Source organism: Limulus polyphemus, unplaced genomic scaffold, assembly GCF_000517525.1.
Source record: "Limulus polyphemus unplaced genomic scaffold, Limulus_polyphemus-2.1.2 Scaffold2395, whole genome shotgun sequence".
In the NCBI taxonomy this organism is placed as follows: Eukaryota; Metazoa; Arthropoda; class Merostomata; order Xiphosura; family Limulidae; genus Limulus; species Limulus polyphemus.
Genome location: NW_013668005.1, coordinates 119,365 through 143,181, shown reverse-complemented (window position 1 = coordinate 143,181; position 23,817 = coordinate 119,365). Strand labels below are relative to the sequence as shown.

Below are 23,817 nucleotides of genomic sequence, written 5' to 3'. Positions count from 1 at the left end.
CTACTTTTTTACTAACGAATAGTGGGATTGACCGTCACATTATAACGCCCCTACGGCTGAAAGGGCGAGCATGTTTGGGGGGACGGGGATTCGAACCCGCGACCCTCTGATTGCGAGTCGAGCGCCTTATCCACCTGGCCATGCCGGGCAAGATATCAGGGAGGTTCCAGACTAGAAAGAAAACTTTATATTGTTTGTAAGTTTGTGAAACTTCTGTTTATAAATCATTGTTTGTAGTAACTATTTGTAATAATTGTTATTGTAAATTGTACTGTTGTGTGTATATTAAAACGTATTTGTGTTAAACGAAAACGGTGTGTATCAATCTTGTTGGCAAATATTGTAAATTGACTAATATATCGGCATATATTTAAATACTAAATCCATAGTACCATTTAACATGATACAGAAATGACTGAGTTATTTGATAGTTCTCCATGTGCACAAGGCATTAGCCGAGGCTTTAGATTAAATAGAAGTATCAGATTCTTTTGTTAACAGTGAAAAGAGGCTTAGTATATTTGGTAAGTTTTGTTGGTCAGACCCTATGTAATTTTTTATTTGTAGACTACATATAGTTTTAACTTATCCACTGTGTGCGTAGATATTATTTATGCTCTTGTTAATTAAATAACTATGTATATAGCTTTATAATGCAACTGACATTTTGAGTGCTGTTATTGTGAGTTGGAAATCTCCATTAGGAATTTGACTCAAAAAGCATGATAGAATTTGTTGAGATATCCAACCAAATTCAACCTTAGTGGAATTATTTTTCAAAAATGTTATGGGGGGGGGGCATGTAGTTTCTGTAAGGTATTCAAGCCAGACTATCACAAAAAAGCTTCCTACGGTCCTGCTGTATCAGTACGGGGCTCTATTTCTTTTGAGAGAAAGTTACCAACTCATGCATTGATTCAGTAGAGGTGATCGTCCAAATGTCTACAAAAGTACACATGCTGTATGTATGTGTTTGTCGTAAACAAAGATTGTTTTCGCTTAAAATCACACATGTCCAGTCTGTTTATTTCTTATTCAACTTAAAACTCAATCGAGTTCTCAATTTCAGATTACACTAAAACTCCTTATCCAATCCTGCCATTATTGAGCGGACGTACTTATGAGAAAATAATCCACCTGAGAATATCATACAAATAAAGGAACAAATATAACTATAACGAAAACAACCTTATTGTTTTCTGGATCAGTCAACTGTACAGGATTCAACTAAACGAGAAATTTTGAAAATTCCTATACCAATAAAAAAAAGTTAGAAAACATATAGAATGGAAATAATTGAAAAATAGTTTTGTCCAAATTGGATTTATTCTTTTATTCGAAATACTTCTTCCTGTTGCGTATATAATGATTATATTTGTTTTTAATAGTTAGGTTTATAAACAAGTAATAGCTATATGGATGGGTGCTAAGTATTCGCGCTGTGTTGCCAACTTATATATTCATTACTAAGAAAATAAATTCATAAATATTTTTTCAAATCTGGAATTATTTTCTTTAACATACAGATATACTGATGATTTGATTAGTATCAATAATACAGAAATAAGTAATTACCTAGGCAACATTTATCCTACAGTTCTACAGATTGAGAACACATCTAACACTGAAGTACGTTATTTAGATTTAAACATTAAGATAATTAATAATTATTGTAATAATAATACTTATGATAGAAGAAATAATTTTACATTTGAAATTTTTGGACTTCCCTCTCCAAACAGTAATGTACCAATATACGTCATACAGAGTATTATACACTCACAGCTTCTTAGGTATTGTAGAATTTGTAGTAATGTACAGTTCTTAATATCTAATATTAATATATTAGTACATAAACTGATTTTTAATGGGTTCGAGGAGAAAACTTATTTAAATATTTTAAATTATTTATAATAAATAGAGAAAATATTTATACAAATTTCAAAATAATGATTTAAATAAAATTATAATATGCACAATAAAATTATTTTTTTAAATTTATTGTAGGGAATAATTGGAATTACTTAAATATATAAATGGATTCTTCATATCTATATACATAAATTAACGTATTGGTAGTTGTATCACTTTCTCTATATAAAACCCACTACTGTGTAAATTTCTTGAGTTAGTAGGATGGAAAGATTGGAGAATGGGAGTTATACTAATAATATTGATTGGGCTTAGTATAATAATTTATTAACATCTTAGTATTTCTGTCCAAACATCATACTGGGGGCTGGAATGCTAACTTCAAGGACAGCTTTGCTGTCTCCCCCATTGATGTATTATGTTCTATTATTTCTTGCTGCTTATTTATATTTTTTATTGTGAGTTACCACCTTCCTACATCTGGCTGCGGATAGCGAAAGGTGGTAAAAATGTGAGATGTTGTGGGCTAGAGCGCCCACACCTACTCAATACTTTTATTTATTTTTTCTGAATCATGTGAGGCTGGCGAAGTTGAGGTTAAACTGGATGGATGGTGTACCCCCAACGCAATTTGGGTCTTACTTCTGCCAGTACCTCTAAAAACCAGGGCACATTACATAATGACTGACCTTATGATTTGTGCTCCGGTGTGTTGGATGTTTGTATTGTGGCTGGGATTTTTTTCTTCATGAATTTACATTTAATTTCATATATATTTTATATTATATATGAACGTAACTTTTGCATCCTGATCTCTTCAGGGTAAAAACGGCTTTTGACTTGTGAAGTGGTACTTCGTTACTTTTTGGGGTGCAGAATTTTTTTCTAACTGTTTAAGATATATCACCATAAGCGTTTTAAGAAAAGAATATCGCAGTAATCCAATTGCTGGTACGAAAGGATTATGAAACTGATTGCACCATCAGAACTTCCGTAAACATTTGTTACTGATAATGAGTAAATGATTTGTGTATAAACTGGTGCTGAGGCTTCTGTAGTGTTTTCCTCAAGTTTACGCTGTGTGTCTCTTACAAAAGCTTTCGATTACGTTTTGTTTATATCAAGCTTGGTTGCATATAATTAACAACAAACAAAAACTATTCAAATATGTACTTTTTGGATTTATTTTATTTTTATCTTGTTTCGGTGTATGTACTTTGACCTTGACCGTGACGTACTTCGAAACATTTAGCCATTGGAAATTGGTTAATTTCGTAAAAGTACACTAACTATTTTAAGTTTAACTGCTACTGGTTCATACACTTCTGTACTTTTTTCTTTTAAAGCGCACGAGGCGATTGTTAATTGCTCTTTCAACGCGCGCGCACAGTGATTGACGCGCTTTTGTGCACTGTCTAGGCCTAGTTGTACTACTAGCAATAGTATTAGTACCAGTAGTAGCATTCGTTCTAATACTTGAATCTCTTAACAGTAAATAGTTTATACAAGAAGCTGCTCCATAGGTTTATGTATGTTTACATGTATTATTGTTAAACATCAACAAAAAATGAATAGTAAACAAGGTACCACAGTCGATACACGATTTTCTTCTGCTACTGAAGATGAAAGTGAAACTGAGCTCGAAGTTGAATCTACTGTAAGTGCAGGATCTCTTTTTCCTGCATATTGTGGAAATGTACCTAGGGCTAAAAATGAATCAGCTGGTAAGTTTAGTGTATGTGTTGTAAATTATGTTTTGCGTTATGTATAACTATGGGCCAAAAATGTTTTGCAAATCTTTTGACCTTCAAAGATGTTACTATTTATGTTGGTGAGGGTAAGTTGTGGATTTTGTATACCTGGATTTTTGGAAGGCTTTTGAAGAGTTGCCACATAAAATTAAAAGGCTAGTAAAGAAAATTCTTTCATGGGTAGTCTATTGCAAGTTTGATTGTATTAAGCAATTTAAGGGTTGGTTAGAGGAGAGAAGCAGAGAGTTGTAATAAATGAATGGAGCTTGGTCAAACTGTGTGGATTTGAATGCAAGGTACCACTTGGGACTCTGTGCTGGGAACTTTAACTTATATATTCAAGGTAATGAGTATGGGTTATGGTAATTTTAATAATATTTTAACTACTACCTTAATAAAAATCGACTTAATAGTGTTATGAAAGAAAAGGATCTGTGTTTTGTTTTTAAGTCCTTGAATAATAAGCAGGTGCCAAAGGATTGGAAGTTTGCAAATGTTATTCCTCCTTTCAATGGAGAGTATAAAAATTGCCCAGTAATTATAGGCCTTTTAGTCTTGTGTCAGTTGTGGGAAAAGTTTTGGAAAGTCTGATAAAAGATGCTTTACAAAGTCATTTAACAAAGTTTAAAATTTCATTGTATAGTCAACATTGTTTCACTAGGGAAAATCTTGCCTTACAAATATTTTGATATTCCTCATCTTATGTAGATGAGGGTAAGGATGTAGATTCAGTGTATTTGGATCTTCAGAAAGCATTTGACAAGGTGTTACATAAAAGGCTTGTAAAAATTATCTCTATACGTGTGGGGGATAAGTTGGTTAATTGGATAGAAAAGTGGCTGGATGAAAGAAAGCAGAGGGTTGTAAATGGAGCTCAGTCAAACTGGATTAATGTCAAAAGTAAGGTACCTCAGGGCTCAGTCTTAGGATGTTTGCTCTTTTTGATTTTTCATCAATGACATGGATGAAGGAATGGCAAATAAATTACTTACATTTGCAGATGATATTAAGTTTGTGGGTGTTGCTAGCTGTGAAGAGGATGCTGCAAATTTACAAAAGGATTTGGATTATTTAATGAGTTGGGCAAAAAATGGCAAATGGGTTTTAATTATAGTAAATGCAAGGTAATACATATAGGTTATCATAATTTGAATTACAAGTATAATTCGGATGAGAATAACCATAACAGTGTTATGAAAGAGAGGGATCTTAGTGTAATGGTTAATCAGTCTCTTAAGCCATCAAGCAGTATGCTGTTGCTAGTGGTAGGGCAAATGAGATTTTAGGTTGTATCTACAGAAATATTGGATACAAGTCTATAGAAGTTATAATCTCAAAAGTAATTTTAGTTCGAACTTGAGATTATGAATTTTTTATTATTAAAGCAAGCATATATATGTTGGGTTGATATACTGTTCAATTACTTTTACAGGTAGTAGTCATCAGTTTGAGTGGCTTCAAAATAAAAGTTTCCCAGGCAGGTCAACAACTGATTTAGCAAAATTAGTAGAAGAAGAAAGGTAAAATGTAGAATACTTATTATAGACTTGTTATAATATGTACTTATTGTATTCATTTGTATCACAAATACTATATCTTTCTCAGTATTTCTTACTGTAAGAATAAAATAATATTGTAAAGATTGATTTATATGTATCGGGGTTCACACACAGGTCATGAAAATAGTGAAATGTCATGTACTTTTTCAGTACTGAAAATCAGGAGGTCCTGAAAAAGTTCTTTTAGAGTCTGATGCTATCAATCATACATCTTGTTTTTGTTAATGACAAACTGTACCATGTTGTTTTCTCAGTTTTGCAACAAACAATTTGTAACAAATGTGATTTTGTAAAATGGAAAATATGTTGACATGGCAACAACGGTCAGTAACAGGCTTTGAACTATGTACCTCAGCCTGCAAGCAAAATGTGACTATTGTTGGAATGATATTTTTATTAGAAAATAAGCTCAAGAATTGTTTCATGAAAATCTAAAATAATTGTTGATTTGAAACAATAACATAGAAGTTTCAGATTTTTAATAATAACATCCTGAGTATAAAAACTTCAGAAATCATTAACAGTATGTTTAGCATCAGTCTTAAGGAGTTATTGCCTCAAATTTGTTAATAAAGAGATAAAAAAAGAGAGAAATGCAAGTCTAAACAGGAAAAATATAATAGAATTAGTGTCATAAATCTAACCTCCTTAGGTGAAATAATCAAATATTTGCCATTAAAGACAGCATCAGCTTGCACATAATTAGATCACCTGTTATTTAAACAGTGATCAATCTGGGATTTATTGAGTGTGAAATTTTGACCCAAATTCATCTGATTTTAAAAACAATCAAGACAGTAAATACAGTATTGTGGTGTAAGTTATCAATATTGTTTTGGCTCTTTGTGCTGTTACTAGTTTTTCCTTTAGATCTAAAATGAATGAAGTTCTTAAACTGATTCAAATTTGTTACTCGTAATAATCATAACCTGTGACCACTGATATGCATTACAGCATCCTTGACACCAAATAAAATAATTCAGAACAATTATTGTTTTAAATATCATTTAAATGAGGGTATGTGTTATCATAAAGACTGAACACCATAAAGTTACCAGTTCTTTGAAAAGTTCTTTTTAAGTGGAATTGCAGCAGTAAACTGAGAAAATGTAATGGAATGTAATTGTGTGGGGAAAAACATGTGCTTAACAATATGAATTTGGTCATTGTAACAATGAGTTTGAATCTTTGCTTGGTTGTCATGATGACAAGCCATGTTCTATGTTCAACAGCTATTCAGGTACAAGTTGACTTGTTGTCCTATTGACAAGCTTAAATAATATGTTCAGTAAATATCTTTTTTTGTAAAGATGTGGCGATACGATAAAAGTATTGTATCGTCAAGGTGTGATACGATTGTATCAATATATCGTCTGATACGATTTATGTATCTTCATGAAGTTTGGCAGGCTTTCAGTAAACATTACAAGTCTTTTTGTACAGAAATAATCAGAATTTCTAATAAAGTATTTTAGCTGAAAATTAATGTTTTAATATAGGAAGATAAGTATTGAGTACTACATGGTGTCTTCATTTCTTTTATCAAAAATATTACATGCAAAGTAACATAACAAATTAACAATAACAAAATAGATAGATATTATCTTTATTTTACTTCTCTTACCAGCTGCTATTTAGTTGATCAAACCTGAGAATTTGAAAAAGCACTGTAAAGTGTAAGGCACTTAAATAAGACAATGTTAGTAATATAGATAATAAATTACAGAGAAGACTCTAACTTTGTAATAAGCCATTGGTAAAACTTCTGTATCTAGATACATATCATATCGTGTCACCAATATCTAGATAAGTATCATATCGACTATTATGATGAGATATATATGCTTAGTTTTTGGTTACACTATAGAGGAGCTTTCAGCTAAAGCACAGTATTTGGAGAAAGACTCGGTTTTATCACTTGTTATTAAACTGAAGTTGAAGCACATATGGGACCTGTAAATGAACAATTTGTTAGTGCTTTGGTGCTTTTTTTTTCTCAGTAATGTGCAATCACTTATTTCTTTTTATGGCTTGAAAAAGTGTTTTTTCTTCAATAACTTGATTGTTATTGTTCCAAGACATAATAAAAGATTATTTAATTTTGGTGATATTCAGGCTCTGTTAAAATCAGTAAATTAGGTCCTTGAAAATAACAGTTTAGTTTGGAGGAGTTCTTTTTTTTTTAACTATTATTATTATTATCATCATTACCCCATGGACACCATGAATTTATATAGAAGTGTGATATTCTCAAATAAAATTGGAGTGGCAAGTTATTAATCCTGCAAATCAGCATTTTTTTTTTCTTGGGGTGAAGGTACAAGGACAGCCTTTAAGGACCACATGGCCTTTTGTTGTTATAATGCTGTGCCGTGGAACACCAGAATACAAATACCTAAGTCAAACAGCCTCCCCACAGTTGCTCTGTAGACAATTGTCAGTGCTGTGCTGCTTTTTAGCTCCTACTGCAAACCTACCATAAAATAAAATACCCCCCCCCCAGTACCAATTAAGATATTTAATTTATGGAATTAAGCTCGGTGCACATAATATCACGTGAACCAGTTACAAATCAGTCTTACAAAAAATCAATTGTTCCACACATTATACATGACTGGATTAGTATTTCAAACTTTACGGATGTTAAAATTTAGGTCAAGGAAGATTTTGCAAAAGTGAACTATGGGTTGAACTATGGGTTGAAACTTGTGATGTTGTGTATTATGAATATGTTTGCTGTGCATCATCTGCAATGAATATAAAGATAATGAAGAGGTGCACTACTGATTGTTGTCAAGTTTTAATCCAATATATATATAATTAGGACACATAACATTTAGCTCGGATTTGACACGTAGAATGAAAAAATATTTCTACTGCAATATTAACTGCTACTTTATTGGAAAGTTATACATAATTTTTCATAATTTGCTGTGGGAAGATTCTGATTGTAAAAGTGTGTGCTTGAAACCATGAGTCTTACTAACCAAACTCTCTTTAGTTTCATGTAGCCTGTAAAAGAAATGAGTTTGGATAGTGCATAAACTCAGTTTTCAAACATTTTAATGGTTAGTGAAGAGAACACAAATTATTTCTGAATGACTAGTTAGGTCATGAGTATATTGTTTCAGATTTTTGAACATGACACCTAACATTGTTTAAAATAGTCAATAAAAGGCTCAGAATAGAGGAAAAACTCAGAAGTAAGTGACTTAATATTTACTAATTAGTTATTAGTTTAAATGAAAAAACTTAAATATACTCCTTAAACTAACAAAGTAAAATAAAATTACATATCAATCAAGTGTACAGCATAAAATGGAGATTTCTTTCAGTAGTTACAGAAAACCTGTTGCAATTATATTAAAACCTGCACAAATGTAAAGTTTAAACAAATTTCATGACTTATCTTGAGCGTGATGTGATTATATAACTTGTGTTTACTATGTTCATTTTTTATCTTACAATATATTTAATTATTTTTTCTAACTTGTAATTGGTACACTAAATGTATTTTTATATATTTTACAATATTAGCATTCTTTTTTTTAATTTCAAAAAATATAGTTGAGTTTAGTTCTGCACTGGGAATTTATGGGGAAAATAAATTTCTTTACTGTACATCTTGTGGTCGTGGTATTCAGGTTCATTGATACCCCACAGGTAAGCAACAAGATCTGCAGCAAATTAAGGAAATTAAAGTGAGTAACAAAAGAATGAAGACTCAAGTTCATTTGTTAGCCAAGAACACTAGCTTTTATTTCTTGCATAAATGTCGTGTTTAATTGCTTGGCTCGTGTTCTGTTGTACTGGCTGGCCTCTTACTTTCTAAACTAACTGATTGGTTGCTGGAATACATAGAAATCAGACTTCTACACTCCACAAAGGACAGAATGGATTGATGCTATATCATACTGTTAAATAAGATAAAAGTTCTATAGGGGTATGCCACAATAGAAGAATACTTGCATCAATATGTATGTAAGAAGAGCTAACCCCCAGCTTCAACAGGCTTATACAAACCTTTATATCACCCCTCATAGGTATATCACCCCATATCCCAGGGAGCAGTAACATAGAAGAATTGCCAAGCAAGCATAAGCTCTATATAAAGACCACTAGTACACCTTTGTAAACCTAGCTCAATATCAGGATTATTGCAGGTTCACAAGGATGTTAGTTAAATGTAGAATACTTGCATGAATATGTTTAAAAATTCACCTGAGTATAGCTGAATAAATGTATGTACGTTACTTTGTGTATCCTTAACTTTAGGAAAATAAAAATGTGTGACAATGAATAATAATTGTAGTTTTGTTCTGAATAAAGAAAAAGGTACAATTATTGTATCAAAAGTAATGTTAAATGTATTCTTTACAACTATTATGCTAATCTTATAATTTGAATGATACATAGGACAGTTTACCTAGTTATAATCATTATGTACTAGGTGTGTTAATGATTAGAAAATATAACGTTAGTCAAGTGTCAAATATTTTAAATTTTGCTTAATCTGTTAAATGTTAAAATTGTGCAAGATAAATATGATGAAATTAAGAGCTATTAAAATGTTCTTTCATTGTTTACTTCCTATTTTTGTTGTGTGGTATTACTGCAGATAGCAAGGTTCACCTTAACCATAAAATTGTGAAAATGTATCGTGCTGCCATTTACTCTTGAAAAATTCCCTATACTGCTATAATTATTATTATTAATACAAATAAATTATACACTTAACAAAAGATGTTGCTACTAAATTGAATATAAGACTTTGACAGAAAAGAAAATATTTGATATATATCTGTGTGTGTGTGGTAACAAAGCGAAAAAAAACACAAAAGAACAATTTTCAGATTATCCAAATATAGGAATTAATGTCAGGAATGATAGTTTAATCACTTGTAATTTGGACTACTTTTTTGAGACATTGCCAGCATATTGTCCTGCTGCATAGAGATACAATAAACTGATGTAAAACTGACCGAGCTATAATCTATAGGAGCATTAAATAAGTGAAGCCCTGTTTTGATATATTTTGTTACTAAGAGTAACAAAAAAGTAAAATGTAGGCTGTGCTGTGCAGAGCTTAGTTAGAGGCAGTATGGGAATTACTTAAACCATATTAAAATAAAGCATCCTGTTGGATCTAGTGTAGGGGACAGGTGGCCTAGACAAACAGTTATGCATGTGTATGCTAGTGGTGATAGCAGGGCAATTTGAAGAGGCCCTTATTGTACCCGAGATACAATTATTTTTTCTGTTAGGTCATTATTTTTATTTGTTTATATAATTTACAGAAATATGTGGTATTTTATACACATGTATGTGTGTGTGTGTGTGTGTGTATGTATGTATGTGTGTGTGTGTGTGTATATTACATTTAAAAACATTGTAAAGAGTTTAATTGTTTAAACAGAATCTAGTACTCCTATTATATACTTAATAATTTTAAATAAAGCTTTTCTTGTTATAATTCATAGTGGGTAAGTTCAAATTTTAACCTTAGTAGCATTGTTTTTCATTTCGGTAAAAATACATTTAAGCAGGTAATTAATGCATTAGTTTTGGCATGCCAATCAAGTTCAAGTTTTTTAATTTTTTTTTTTATGTTAACTGTTAGTAATTTTTGTATATAACATTTCAGTGTGTTTATTGTAAAGGTAGATCTTTTCACTCAGTACATATTATAAATTCTCATTTAGTGAAGAAAATCTTACAGAAGAGAAGGAAAACCCAGAAGGTACTGAAGATTATTTTATAACTACTGAGGGCAAAGAATTCTCAAAGGAAGGAAAGATAGCTAGGTCCAAGAAGTCTTTGAAAAAAGAAAAGAAAAATAAACATAAGCACAAAAAGTACAAAACCAAATCAAAATCCTTCAAACCATCCATCTCTGATGATGAGGAGTAAGAATTGGTGATAGTTTTGATTTTGATACTGTCATGAATTTAACTAATTTTTGAACTGATTATGTTAAAATCTTGAATACCAGCTATATTTTATTGGTTTTTATTCTGGTTTGTGTTTTGTTTAAGCACCTTTAAATAAAGATATTTCCTGTATTAAAGATTAACATACACATAAAGATCTCTTTCTAACAAGTATATGTTAGTCGATTAAGTAAATATTTCTGCAAGTATTTGAGTATTTCAGGGCCTATAATTTTTATGTTTTTGTACTTAATTATTATACCTTTCAAACTAAATTGTGTGATTAATATTTTTCAATTAAAAGATTGGAGTATAGGTCACAATATTATTTTTTTAACCATGCAGATTTTAAACCCAATTTTATTTCACTCAAAATTGGTTAACAGGCGTTTTATTCTGCGAGTTAGATACACGTATCATAATTTATATGAAGTATAAATTGACTTTAACCCAGCTAATCTCTACTTAAGTATAATTGTATATTGTTAAATGTCTCATTTGAGTTTTATGTTCTTGAAATATAAGTTATTATTTTTTTATCTACTCATGTAGGAATAAAAGCTATAACCACCACACATACACATACATGTATTTATGTATAAAAGAACATTAATCATTACTAAGGATTTGCATTAGCTCATTTTGGTTTTCATGGTTACCAAAAATATTTATGTATATGTTGTTAATTTGGGAGAATATATATTCATGCATAGAAATAATAATAAAAGCAGCAGACCTGGCGATGCTATAGATAAACTAAAATTATTTTTGATTTTCAGTGCTGCTTAATTTAATGATTTTTTTTGCTTTATATTTGACAGAAATTTTAGTTAGTTCTACATATATGTACATGTAACTGACAAGGTATTTGTGTATCATTCATAGCTACGAGACAAAAGAATCAATATACAGCCAGATGTCAAAGATGGTGTTCATTGAGGAAACTGGATTAGCACCAGAGAGAGCATTTCACGTTGATTCAAAGCACGACAGAAATAATCTTGCTTTTAGTTCACTCTATCATCAACACATTGCACGTTATTATGAAGAAGTAAGGCATCCATTAGGATCAAATATAATTCTGTGGCCACCTGATAAGGAAAGAAAGAAGAAGAAAAAAGATAAGCTTCGTTATTATAGTAAAAAATATGCTTTACTTTTACAGGATGTTGAGAATGTTCTGGATTTGTCAGTGCAATCTTTACAAAAGAGTGTAGCTTTGAAAGATTATGTACCACTTTCATTGTCAGTTAATGAACAAGGATTTTCCAAGTTAAACTCAATCAATTCTAAAGAATATAACTGTTTTAATCCTCTTGGTGTGTATGATTCAAGTACAGTATTATATCTTCAAGGGAAAGGTAAAGAATCAGAAGTCGGTAGTAGTTCTTCCTTGAAGCCCACAGAGAAGCAGTGGTTATATCAAAAGACTGAAGAGTTCAATAAGTACTTAACAGAACATCCAGGGGATGAGCAAAAGTGGTTGGACTTTATTGATTTTCAGGACATTGCTGCTGCTGCTATGTTTGAAAACCATACGCTAAGCAGTACAGAACTTGAGAAAAGCAAAAGAAAAAATCAAAACCTTATGGTAACTGAGAAAAAACTTGCAATATTGGAGAGTGCCTTAAAAAGTAACCCTTGCTCTATTCGTCTTGCTGTGTCGAGGTTAGAACTAGGACAAAATATTTGGGAAATAGAAAAACTTTTACAAGAATGGAAACAATTGATATTTCATAATCCTAATAGCTCATATCTGTGTCAAAGATACATTACTTTTGTGCAGACACAACTAAGTTATTTCACTGTGTCCAAAACTGTCAAGGTCTATAGTCATTGTTTAATGACACTAAATAAAATCTTAGAAGGCATTTTTGTATCTCATACTGCACCAGAAGACTTGGAAGAAAATATGCTTGGTATAGTATTATTTGTTCTTTTATATTTAATAAAAAGTAAAGGCTAAGATTGTTTTAAGTTTGATACGTACACACACGTGTTTGTACATGTGTATATTTCTGTAGTAAAATTAACCAATCAAAAAGTGTGAAGTGATAAAAGGAATAAAATTTTTCCCAAGATTAACAAGTTTGAGCATCCAAAGGTTATAATGCTAAGAAGCCTTGTAATTTTTTTTAGATTTAGTTTGTAGATACTCAAGTACCTGCAACTAGAGCTGACATCAGTGTAACTAGACTCGATAACCATTAATATATTATCTTTTTATCAAACAAGTCAGTTGATGTGTTGATATTTATGAGGGGGTGAAAAATAAATTGTTGTCTGTGACATTATGGTGTAACTTTACAGTCCTGTTCTATGGCCTATGGTTGGGATCTTTCCTAGAACTCCAATTCCTTGAATCTCTTCTTCCAACTTGGAGATCTTCTTCTCATACTTTCTCTCTCTCACACTCTCAGTCTGCTCATCTTCATCTTTAACTTGCTCAACTTCTTTGTTATCTACCCTTTGTACACCTTCCTTCTGAATCTCTGCTTTGGGACCCCAGGAGATTTACTGGGGAATGTTGCATCTATTTTTTCCTCCATTCTGTCCTCAATTTCTTCTTCAGCAGTTGCCCAGTTAACTTGGTATCTTTGTTTCTGAAATTTACTTGGTTGGGATACATTGTTTTCTGGAGTTCAACTTCCTCAGTTTTATCTCAGGGAACTCTGTTAGGCACCCTTCCTTCAAGAAGAAGCTTTTACGTGGGTGAGTTCCTCATATTTAAAAAACTGGAAGCTTGAGTTAAATCATCCCTGCTCACTATATTTTTCTGCTTATCTAGGTCAAGAGGTACCCAGCAGGTTTCTCATTTTGGTGAGCCTGGTTCGTTCTTCTCTATCCTGTTCTTTATCCTGTAGCTCCTTCCCATAGTCCCCTCCCAAAAGCCCTGCCATTGAGGTGATTAGAGATAACTCTTCTAGAGCTGACCCTCAGTTCTGGTCCTGTGGAAACTCAGCTCTTATACTTTAAGCACCTGTAGATTCCATCCATTTGAACCTTTAACCACCTGTATTCTGTTATCTTGTCCTTAAGATGTATTTTCTTCTCCATTTGGCTTGTTGGAAAAGTCACTTTGATACTTTTGCTTTGAACATCTCCCCATTCTTTTCCATGGGGAAAGGTTGATTTCCACATTGCTCCTTCTTTCCCAAGACTTGAACTGCCCAGGATGGTGATTAAATGGTTTTTCTGACCATCCTCCCATCAGTTTCTCCTTTATACAATTGTTCAGACCCAGGTCATCTCTTTTGTCTTGTGCAGGCATTACACTATTACTTTGATCACACAGCTCCCTTTAATGGCAGTCAAAATCATCCTTTCCTGCTGTGGGATCCCTCTCCTTCTTGAGACTTATCTCTTTCTACCTTGACCATATGGGTTAAGCAACTCATCCAGCTTGTCTGTTCCTCCATTAGAGATAACACTTTGTCTTTTTTTATTTCACCTCCCAGCAAGTTCATCATCTCATGGCTTCTCCTGCTTTTGGATGAAATCCTGCAGGTGAGGGAATGGATCATCCAAGACACTTATGTTTCACATTACTTACATCACATCATGGTTACTACAGTCTCTAAGTTTTGTTTTCCCCCCAGTTGTCATTCTACAGTCGTCCTAGAGGTTCTGTAGAGATGGCTTATTAATAATTTTTTGTTATTACAGCTTTGACTTTTAAATCTTAGACAAAAAAAAAAAGTACAGAAGAACCCATCAAATGGCTGGTGTTGCTTCACATGGAATACTTCTGTATCCTAAACTTGGCATTGAGTAGGGATTAACAGAAACTGTTAAGCCTATCTGCCCCTACTTAGTTCTCACTTTTGAGATTGGGTTTTCCGCAATACATCTTTAGCAGTATATTCTTGATGTTAAAAAACATATAGGTTCAAGAAATAAATTTAACACAAAAAATATGATACCCCTATAACTTGAGTGTTTTGGAAAGGGCCTGGGTTATAGGGTATCATATCTTTGGTAGTATATAATATATTTTTTTATTACACTCCAATCTATAAGAAAATAGGGAAAGAAAAAGAGTGGCTATTCCACCACTCAACAAGATGGCTCCTGCTGTTGCTAGTTGTAGTAATCCATTACACTGTTTTTCATTGAGGTACCTTTTGCAGATGAGATTCTTTTCTGTCTGTGGATCTCTCTGGTGTTCTTCTCTATGTGAATTTTTCTCTGCCTATTTTCTCTTTTAGTCAAACTGAACAATTCCTGCATCACCCGTACCAAGCTGGTTAGGGAAGGAGTAAGTCAAAATGGAGACTTTCCCTTTGGGTTATTGTAATCCCACTGGTATGAGACGTTTATGCACACTTTAGTTGGAAGTAGAGCAGTAGTGTCAACCTGGAAGAGTGGTACAAGTGATCCCCACACTGAAACTGGACCAGCAGCGTGAGTAACTGGATGGGTCTTGAGTTCCCCTCAGGACATAAATGTTGGATGATTCATTCCTGAACCTTCATCTTCTTGTAAGTATTTTTTACCTACTGTATGGCTTGACATATTGCCATATCTACTCATCACTCTTTGGTTTGTCAACCCCCTGAAATATATAGGTCAGTTAAACAGCCTCCACATTCTGCCTACCTTTGCGACAACACTTCGGCAAATAGCAGAAATTTCTTTTGAAAGAACTTTCCTGTGCAGCCACTGATATTGGCCAAGGAACATTCCCTGTTAGAAATGATGCTTTTTCTCATTGAGTGCTGTTCCACCCTCCCCTCTCAGTAGGAGACACACTCTATGAGTTTTTCCTTTCTGTCACTGTAATCTCAAGAAATGAGCTCATTTTTTGTATTTATTTCTTTTCACCATGCTTCCATTACCTTTTCAGTATGAGATTATAACAAATGGTTTGTGGAGAGGTGAGTACCATAGACTGAAGTTAACATTTTCCATTCCTGAAACTGTAATTTCAGGTAGATAACTCTCCACAAGATTGCCCACCCTACCTTCTCATTTCTGATGTGTCTATCTGCCTCGTTTTTGCAAATAACTCTATGGGAATACTGCACAACAAGGTTTTTTTCACCTTCTCATTGGTAAAGAAATATAGTCTAATGTTGATTTCATCAAAGACTAGTTCATATAAAAGTCCAAAGACACAGCTTTTTGAGTGGATTATTATTATTTTTTAACTTTCTAGCAATATTTCAGCCACTCGTGGTCATCATCAGGTAAATTATTGAACTTTTATTTAAAACTTACAGTAGATTTCCTCTCCTTACAGCAAAGATTAGCTCAGTATACGTTATTATATGCAGAGGCGAGCTCTTTCAATGGCTTAGTGAATGCACTAAAATTTTTTGGCAGTAGTGCTAAGGTGCTGGCTAATTGTTCTTTGTAGAGATGAGTATTTATCTGAAATTCATTTTCAGGAAGGTAAAATGTTAACTTTCAGTGATGAATTACTTTATCTTTTATCCTCCCTTAATGTTCCTCTTTATGTTAAGACTTGGGTTTTCCATCTCTTGTGTTCTATGTTAGCAATTGATCGTGAGTTTAAAGAGATTTCTTTTTCTCCAGATATATCTTACATTGCCCCTGATATTAGGTGGAGCTTTGTGTCAACATGTGATGATTTCCCAGGTTCCATATGATTTTATTAAAGAGTTGTTTTATGGCAGTATTATTTTTATAGTAAAATTAGTCAATATCTATAATAAGAGTGTTATTTTGTACAAGTATACTTCTGGTAATAGTGTGTGAAGAGGTCAGAGTTAAATTTCCCAGAAATTTATTGTGAATTATCATTGAATTGTTGTTTACTAATACCATTGGATAAATCTATAGATATTTGTTGTTAATTGGTATTTAAAGATCTAGATAATGTAGATGGACTAACTAAAAAGTGTTTAACAGAAATGTCAGGATCATATGAAACTTATACTACAGGAGATATGTAGATTACAGTTTTCAAGGATATGAACCGGTTTCAACAGATTTTTGAAGTATTTAACTAGTGAACATGCTAACATACTTTTTATGATCAGATTAACAACATAAGGTTTTAAACAATAATAGCCAACTTAATACAAAAGTGTTTTGTAAGCTGACTTTTACAGGGTTATAATCACATGTTGAGAGATTTGTACTATTTGGTTTAAGAAAACATTTTGTTAAAACATCACTGAGTAGATCCTATAAAATCTCACCCAAAGTTATAGGGAGATATTAAGTATCATTAAAAAGTGTTTAACTATAAACTGTTACTCTGTAACTTTTATTGAAATAATAGAGAACTTGGAATATTGAAAGTAAAATATATTCTTGTTAGAATATATGATACCCTCAAACCTTTTACAATAATTTTACATGTGAAGGTATCTTATCATGTAGAGTGCTAAGATATCTCTACAAAGTACTGAAGTTATTGTATCCATAGATATAATTAGATTGTATTGTAGCTCAGGCTTGAAAGTGAACATGATTGCATTAATGGACTGCAGAAATCTAGGTTGGTTCATGAATTTAAGGGCCTGATATGTTACCTGGGATATGTATTGTCCATCATGAGGAGATTTCAATTGTATGACTGAACACTGTAACTTGCAAGTCAGTTACCTTTCTGGTATTGCTTCACACTGTATGGAAGATTGTAATGTAGTTCCAATAGAAAGCCATTTTAATATATTAATGCAACGTTAACATGAAAGAAAATTACAAAACTTGAAAGCCTTGACCATATTGAGTTAGAACTGGCTTAGAATATGAAGGCCAGTGTTTTGTCATTACACTTAAGCTTTTAATTGGACTTCTAGCCAAATTACAACTAACAAAATGCTATTAAACATTGTATATTGGCCTTGGCAGTATTATTTAGGACTCACAATAATTCTTAAAAAAAGTTGTATCTTCTCTGACATTTATTTGTTCTTTTCATACTTTTATATTTTTAAGCAGTTCTTGTAGATAAGCTTTAAAAAATAATGTATTGGTAATATTGATACAGGATTTATTAAATTTATTTTAGATATATTCTACCACTTCTGTTCTTTTCTTCACCAATGTGGACAGACAGAAAGAGCGGTGGCGTCGTTTCAAGCTTTAGTTGAATTCAATATGTATACTCCCAAATCTCTGACGTTGAAAGCATCTTTATCAGACTGGATAGTGCTATTTGAACCTTTCTGGGACAGTGGAAGTCCAAGATTTGGTGAAGAAGGTGCTTTGGGTTGGGCAACAGTAATTACAGAGAAAAATATTGGTTCAAACTTTGCGTATAATCCTGGTTTGTATTTTCCGATGGTTTTTTTAATATAAGTTTTGTAATGCTTTAACATATGATATGTTATTACAAACTTCATGTCTACACATAAAAAAAGGAAACTTTTATTCTTATGAGCCAAAAAAGTGAATTTTTTAAGACCTTCATGCTTTAAAATTCTGTTTTAATCAAAAGGTAATTTAGAAGTCATTTAAAAAGTACATTGAAAGTAATGAAGACCAAACAAATGCAGGTACAATACTTTAGAAATGCAAATATCTTATGTCTCCAGTGGCTCAGCTGTAAGTCCCAAAGCTTATATCACTAAGAATCAGGTTTTGATACCCATGATGGGAACAGTACAGATAACCATCATGTAGCTTTTTGCTTAATAACATGTATATTGAAATCTGGTCCATGGTTAGGGACAAAATTTTTATTCTTCCTTTTTTTTAAACAATTTATATTTAAAAAGTAAAGTAAACTAATGAAAATAAGTTGAACAAAACTATTTTTGAAGTGACACCTGACACATTGGGGATTTTCATACAAGCTAATTTTTTTAAAGTAACATCCAACATAAAATATGTATTATTCACAGAAATAACTTGTGTTTTTTTAACTTTATCTAATATACAATGTGCATTATTCATGCAAGCATAAGAGTTTTTTGTTATCTTCAGTTTTGATATGTTTAACAACATATTCAAATTTGGAACATTTAAACAGTACAGAAAATCTTTAAAAGTTTCTGTTATAAAAACAACAAAATCCTGCATTTCTTTTCATCTGTATACTTTTATTTCTGCCCATTTTGTTTTACCAAAATAAGTATTTTTTCCAGTTGATTTTAGGTAAATAACTTAAATTTGCTGCAAACTTGTATATCTTTCTTTCGCAGTATACATATGTAGTTGGCATTTCATAATTAGTAATATGTCTACAAATAATGATAGGTGAACTATTCATAGTGTTATTTGATAGAGTAATTTTATCAAAATGGTTTGATAGATGTCATGTGACAGAATTTAAGAGGTCTTAACCATTGTTTTTCAACATTTTGTTTACTAATTATGTACTTTAATAGATGTGTTTAGTTTATACTTAATTGTGTTAATTTTTTTTTTTTTTTGGGTTTGAGAATAATAAGATGAAGCAAGTTTTTTTTATGACAAGTTTTGAAAAAAAGGAAATTATTCATTGGTTGCTTTTCAGATCTAAACAAGAATGAAGATGAAATATTAAATAGATGTCTGTCTAAGAGTGAGACATGGCTTCACTTTGAAAATCTACGTGAAGGGCATTATTGGTTACCCTGGCGTCCTGGATCAGGCTCAGCCAATAATGATGAAACTTGTGAAGATCCAGAAAGGATGGTACTTGTTGACGATGTCAGTAATGTCTTATTTAGATTGAAGTCTGAAAGCACCAAATTTTATCTTGTTTTGTTGTTCTTGCAGTTTCTTGGAGTACGCACTCACAATCATTCCCATATAGCATGTAGTCGGAGTCTTTGTCTGTGTCCTACCTTGGTGCACAACACTCCAATTGAACAACAGTATTCATTCCATTCCTCATTTATATTTCTTTGCAACAAACAAACATTTCAGCCATTCAAACAGTTTCTTGTTCATAACACTGACCAGTTTGAAACTTTTATAACTAGAATATTTGAACAGTCTTTACAAATTTTTAGTCATGATTTACAGATAGAACTGCTAATTTCTTGGTTTCAATACACTATTGATTCTCTTTTCTACATATCAAAACAAGTTGACTCTAAAATTTATAAACAGAAGTGTAAATTAGCAAGAAAAAAGGCCAAAAATTTTCTTAAAAAGGAAGTAAATAGGAACAACTTGACATTATGGGAATGGTATGGTAAGCTAGAATGGGCTTGTAATAATCGTAAAGAAGCAGAAAAGATATTCGAAACAAGTTTTGAAGCTAGTTTGAATGGAGAGATTAGCAGTCAGCAGAGAACACTGTGGTCTTTAACAAGAACCTATATTGAACTGGAACTTGGTTTAAATAACATTCTATATTCTAGAAAATCTTACATAAGAGATGAAAGTGATGAAGCCTTAAAGAAGAAAATTTTGTGGGTTTTGCTATGTTTAGGAGGCAGCACAAAGTATTCTGCTTTCTCTGAGAAAACTTTTGAAGTAGTAACTCCAGTTCGAATCTTAAAAGCACAGAATGCATTCAAAACTATTCTTGAAGAAGTTCTCCAGCATGTTTGTCTAATACAGGATACTCAATCAAATTTTTCAAGTATATTATCTTTTGAACAACCCTGGAAACAAGTAGTGGATATTGCATCTTGCTTTGCTTTCTTTCAGTATTTCACTCATGGTTTAGCTGCAGCAGCTAGTGTGTTTGAAAGTTTGTTTACACAACTTGTAAAGAATGAGAGTATTCAGTAAGTATGAATTATTATTCTAGATAAAGAGTGGAGAAAGGCAACAATTTGTATTATATACTAATTTCTCTCTTTTAATCTCTTGTAATAGTTGGAAATTAGTTTGTTTTGGAACTACATGAAGCATAAATTTTCAAAGAGTTTAACCTCTACTTTTGTGTGTGTGTGTTTTGTTTGCTATTAGGTCGTCAAGAAATTAATGTTGCATTTTTTTAGATGAAAAAAACCCGAACAACTTGTATATCAAAACAAAACATTTATTAAATGAAATATCGCTATTTTTATTGATGATACTTTTCCATCTTACAATCAGGTTGTTGATGTCCTGATTAAAGAAATCACTTGGATTTGAAACAAAAAAACATGCCGATGTCCTCTTTAATACCTTCCATACTTGCATACATTTTCCCATTAAGATGATGTTGCAGAGAATGAAAAAGATGGTAATCTGATGGTGCCTATCTGGAGAATATGGTGGGTGGGGGAGAACTTCCCAACCAAACTCCATAATCTTGTGTTGCGTCAAACGTACTACATATGGATGTGCATTGTCATGGAGAAGAAGAACACCTTTCTGATTGACGAGTGAAGGGTGTTTCTGATGCAGGGCTTGATTTAAATATACCAGTTGCTGACTATAGATATCTGCATTGACAGTTCGCTGTGGATTGAGGAGTTTGAAATGAATTACTCGTTTGATGTCCCACCAAATGCAAAGCATCACTTTCTGCGGATGGAGTCCAGGTTTTGGGGCCAGAAGTGTTTTTTTGTCTAGGACTGAGCCATTGTTTTTGTTGTTTAATATTCAAATAGAGAATACATTTTTCATCACTGGTGACAATTCTGTCTAAAAATGATTCATGTGCATTACGTGCCAGAAGAGATGAAGCAACGTTTACACGTTGGAAACAATGATCATCGGAGAGTTTGTGAGGCACCCAAGCACTTTCTTTAAGGAGTTTTCCTATATTCCTTAGATGTTTATGTATTTGTTTCATGAGAGAAGTGCAATTTTAGGGCCATTTCACGAGTGTGTTGCTGAGCATAAATATCAATTACAACATGTCGGCTCCTGTGATCACAGTTTTTAAGGCTAAAGTCAGCTGAACAAAATTTGCTGAACCACCATTAACTCTTATGAAAGATCAAAATATTTCCATAAACTTCTTTGATATTCTTTGTGGCTACAGAGGCCTTGTTTCCCTTTTTGTATTCAAACAGCATTACATGCCAAATGCATATCTCGTTGTGTGCCATCACTATAAGGGATTAGAGTATACTAAACTTTACACATTATATAGGCTACACTAACGTAATGTTTAGGTGGTTCGTTTAACTAATATAAGTGATGTACGTTTTTTGGGGGGTGGTTAATGAAAGTGTTCCAAAATGTGACATTAATTTCTTGATGACCTAATATTTTAAAAACTCATCATTTGTCCTATGTGTATATCAGATATTGCTCATTATTGTGCTCCAGGAAATGTGCTATGCAGATTGCTAAAGAGCTTTAACTAGTTAAGGGATGTGTAATTTTTGTTATAGACTTAAGTAAACTGGACTTTTTAGATGTAAATACTTAAAATTCAGAACATGCATTTGATAAACTAAGTACATGTAATTGTGATAGAAATCTTTGTGTTTGATAATAACTTCAAGAAGAAATAGAGTTATGTTTTGAGAGTTGTAAATACTAGATTTTCACATTTCTACGACTAAAATTTGAAGTGGGTAATTACCTATGAAATAGTGAAAGCCTTTCCTTTTTCAGTTGCTCTCATGCTGTCAACATCCATGTAAGTCAGAGTTCTGGTTGTTAACTTACCTATAATTTTCTACTTTTCCATCTTGCACATGTCTCTTTATACATGCTTTAGGGAATTTTACATAAGCTCTGCTTTCCCATCAAAATTTAGACTTCTGAGTTGCAGTCATGATGAAAAACCACATATTATCTGGGTGTGGGAGGGAAAGTGTTTCAGAAGTACATTAATTACTGAAAGTCAGAACACCTAAAGAGGTTGGAACTGGATTAAGTTAGGATTAAACATAAAATATAGGTTGAAAGGCAGCAAGGTAATAATCTAGACCACATCAAAGATATGGTCAAGTAATCAGCACCAGAAGAATTCAAAGAATTGGAATCAAGAAAAACATAAGTGGAGCCAAAGAAAATTCAAGCTATGTCAAGGATAAGACTCAACAACTTGAGGATAGTGCAATGGGAACAAAGAAATAATAATAAAATGAAAATGTAGATGTTCTTCCTCCTGGTTGGAGCTTTGAGACATCTGTTGAGAATGGGTACCTGCCTCAGATATTTCTAATGCCATGCAAGGATGTGCACATGCACAGATAGGAAAAGGTACTTCCTGAGGCTTCATTGGCCACCACAGGGCATCATCTGTCATCTTCTAGAGGGCATCACACTCTCATAGAACACCTATGCAGAGGATGGAAGTTATGTCTAGGACAAACACAGGTTTAAGTAACATGCAAAATACAGAATCTCGTAAGAGAAGGAAAGATTAAATTATGCATAAGTGGTAAAAATATAAAGCAGAAGCGAAATAGCCAGTGCAAGTCTCAGCTGTAATAAACTGTATAAACAAAATCTCCCAATACAGGAGAAATTCTTTTAACTATTTCAGCATAGGCTTGGTCTCTGGGACCAACCTCGTTACCTTTTTGTACTTCTTATAGTTTCATGCCAAAACTTTTAAATTAGTAAGCGAATGTTAACGAAATTTAGCAGATTATTAGTAAACATTACAATGCTTTCACATGCAAAATATCAATTTTTTATTAAGTTTTAAGGTTTATAAAGCATTGTTTTTCTCATGTCTTTTTTTTCTTTTCACATGTTGCCTATCTATCATGTAAAGTAATATTCATTTTAAGATTAAAAATACTTTTATGAATCAGAAAATTTTGAAATTTCACATGTGAAATCTTTATAATGTCAAGATAGTTATAAAACATTTCTTAAGAAAAAACTTTATATTTTATCTGTTATTTTCTCTAACGAATCTCTGTATGGGTTCGGTAGATTTGACCAATCTTG

The 23,817-nt window shown here is 32.3% G+C and overlaps 1 protein-coding gene across 2 annotated transcripts in view; it reads left to right on the top strand.

Moving 5' to 3' along the window:
- The first annotated feature begins 2,889 nt into the window (after positions 1-2,889).
- Positions 2,890-23,817, top strand: part of LOC106466844 (protein NRDE2 homolog) — a 53,672-nt gene continuing 32,744 nt past the window's right edge. The window contains exons 1-6 of one of the 2 annotated variants that reach the window (XM_022394909.1): positions 2,890-3,596; positions 5,056-5,143; positions 10,885-11,088; positions 11,998-13,031; positions 18,098-18,355; positions 19,547-20,753. In XM_022394909.1, coding sequence (XP_022250617.1) covers positions 3,404-3,596; positions 5,056-5,143; positions 10,885-11,088; positions 11,998-13,031; positions 18,098-18,355; positions 19,547-20,753 — 2,984 coding nt within the window. In that variant the 5' untranslated portion in view covers positions 2,890-3,403. The remainder of the gene's footprint in view (positions 3,597-5,055; positions 5,144-10,884; positions 11,089-11,997; positions 13,032-18,097; positions 18,356-19,546; positions 20,754-23,817) is intronic. The other variant, XM_022394910.1, reaches the window with a different exon arrangement.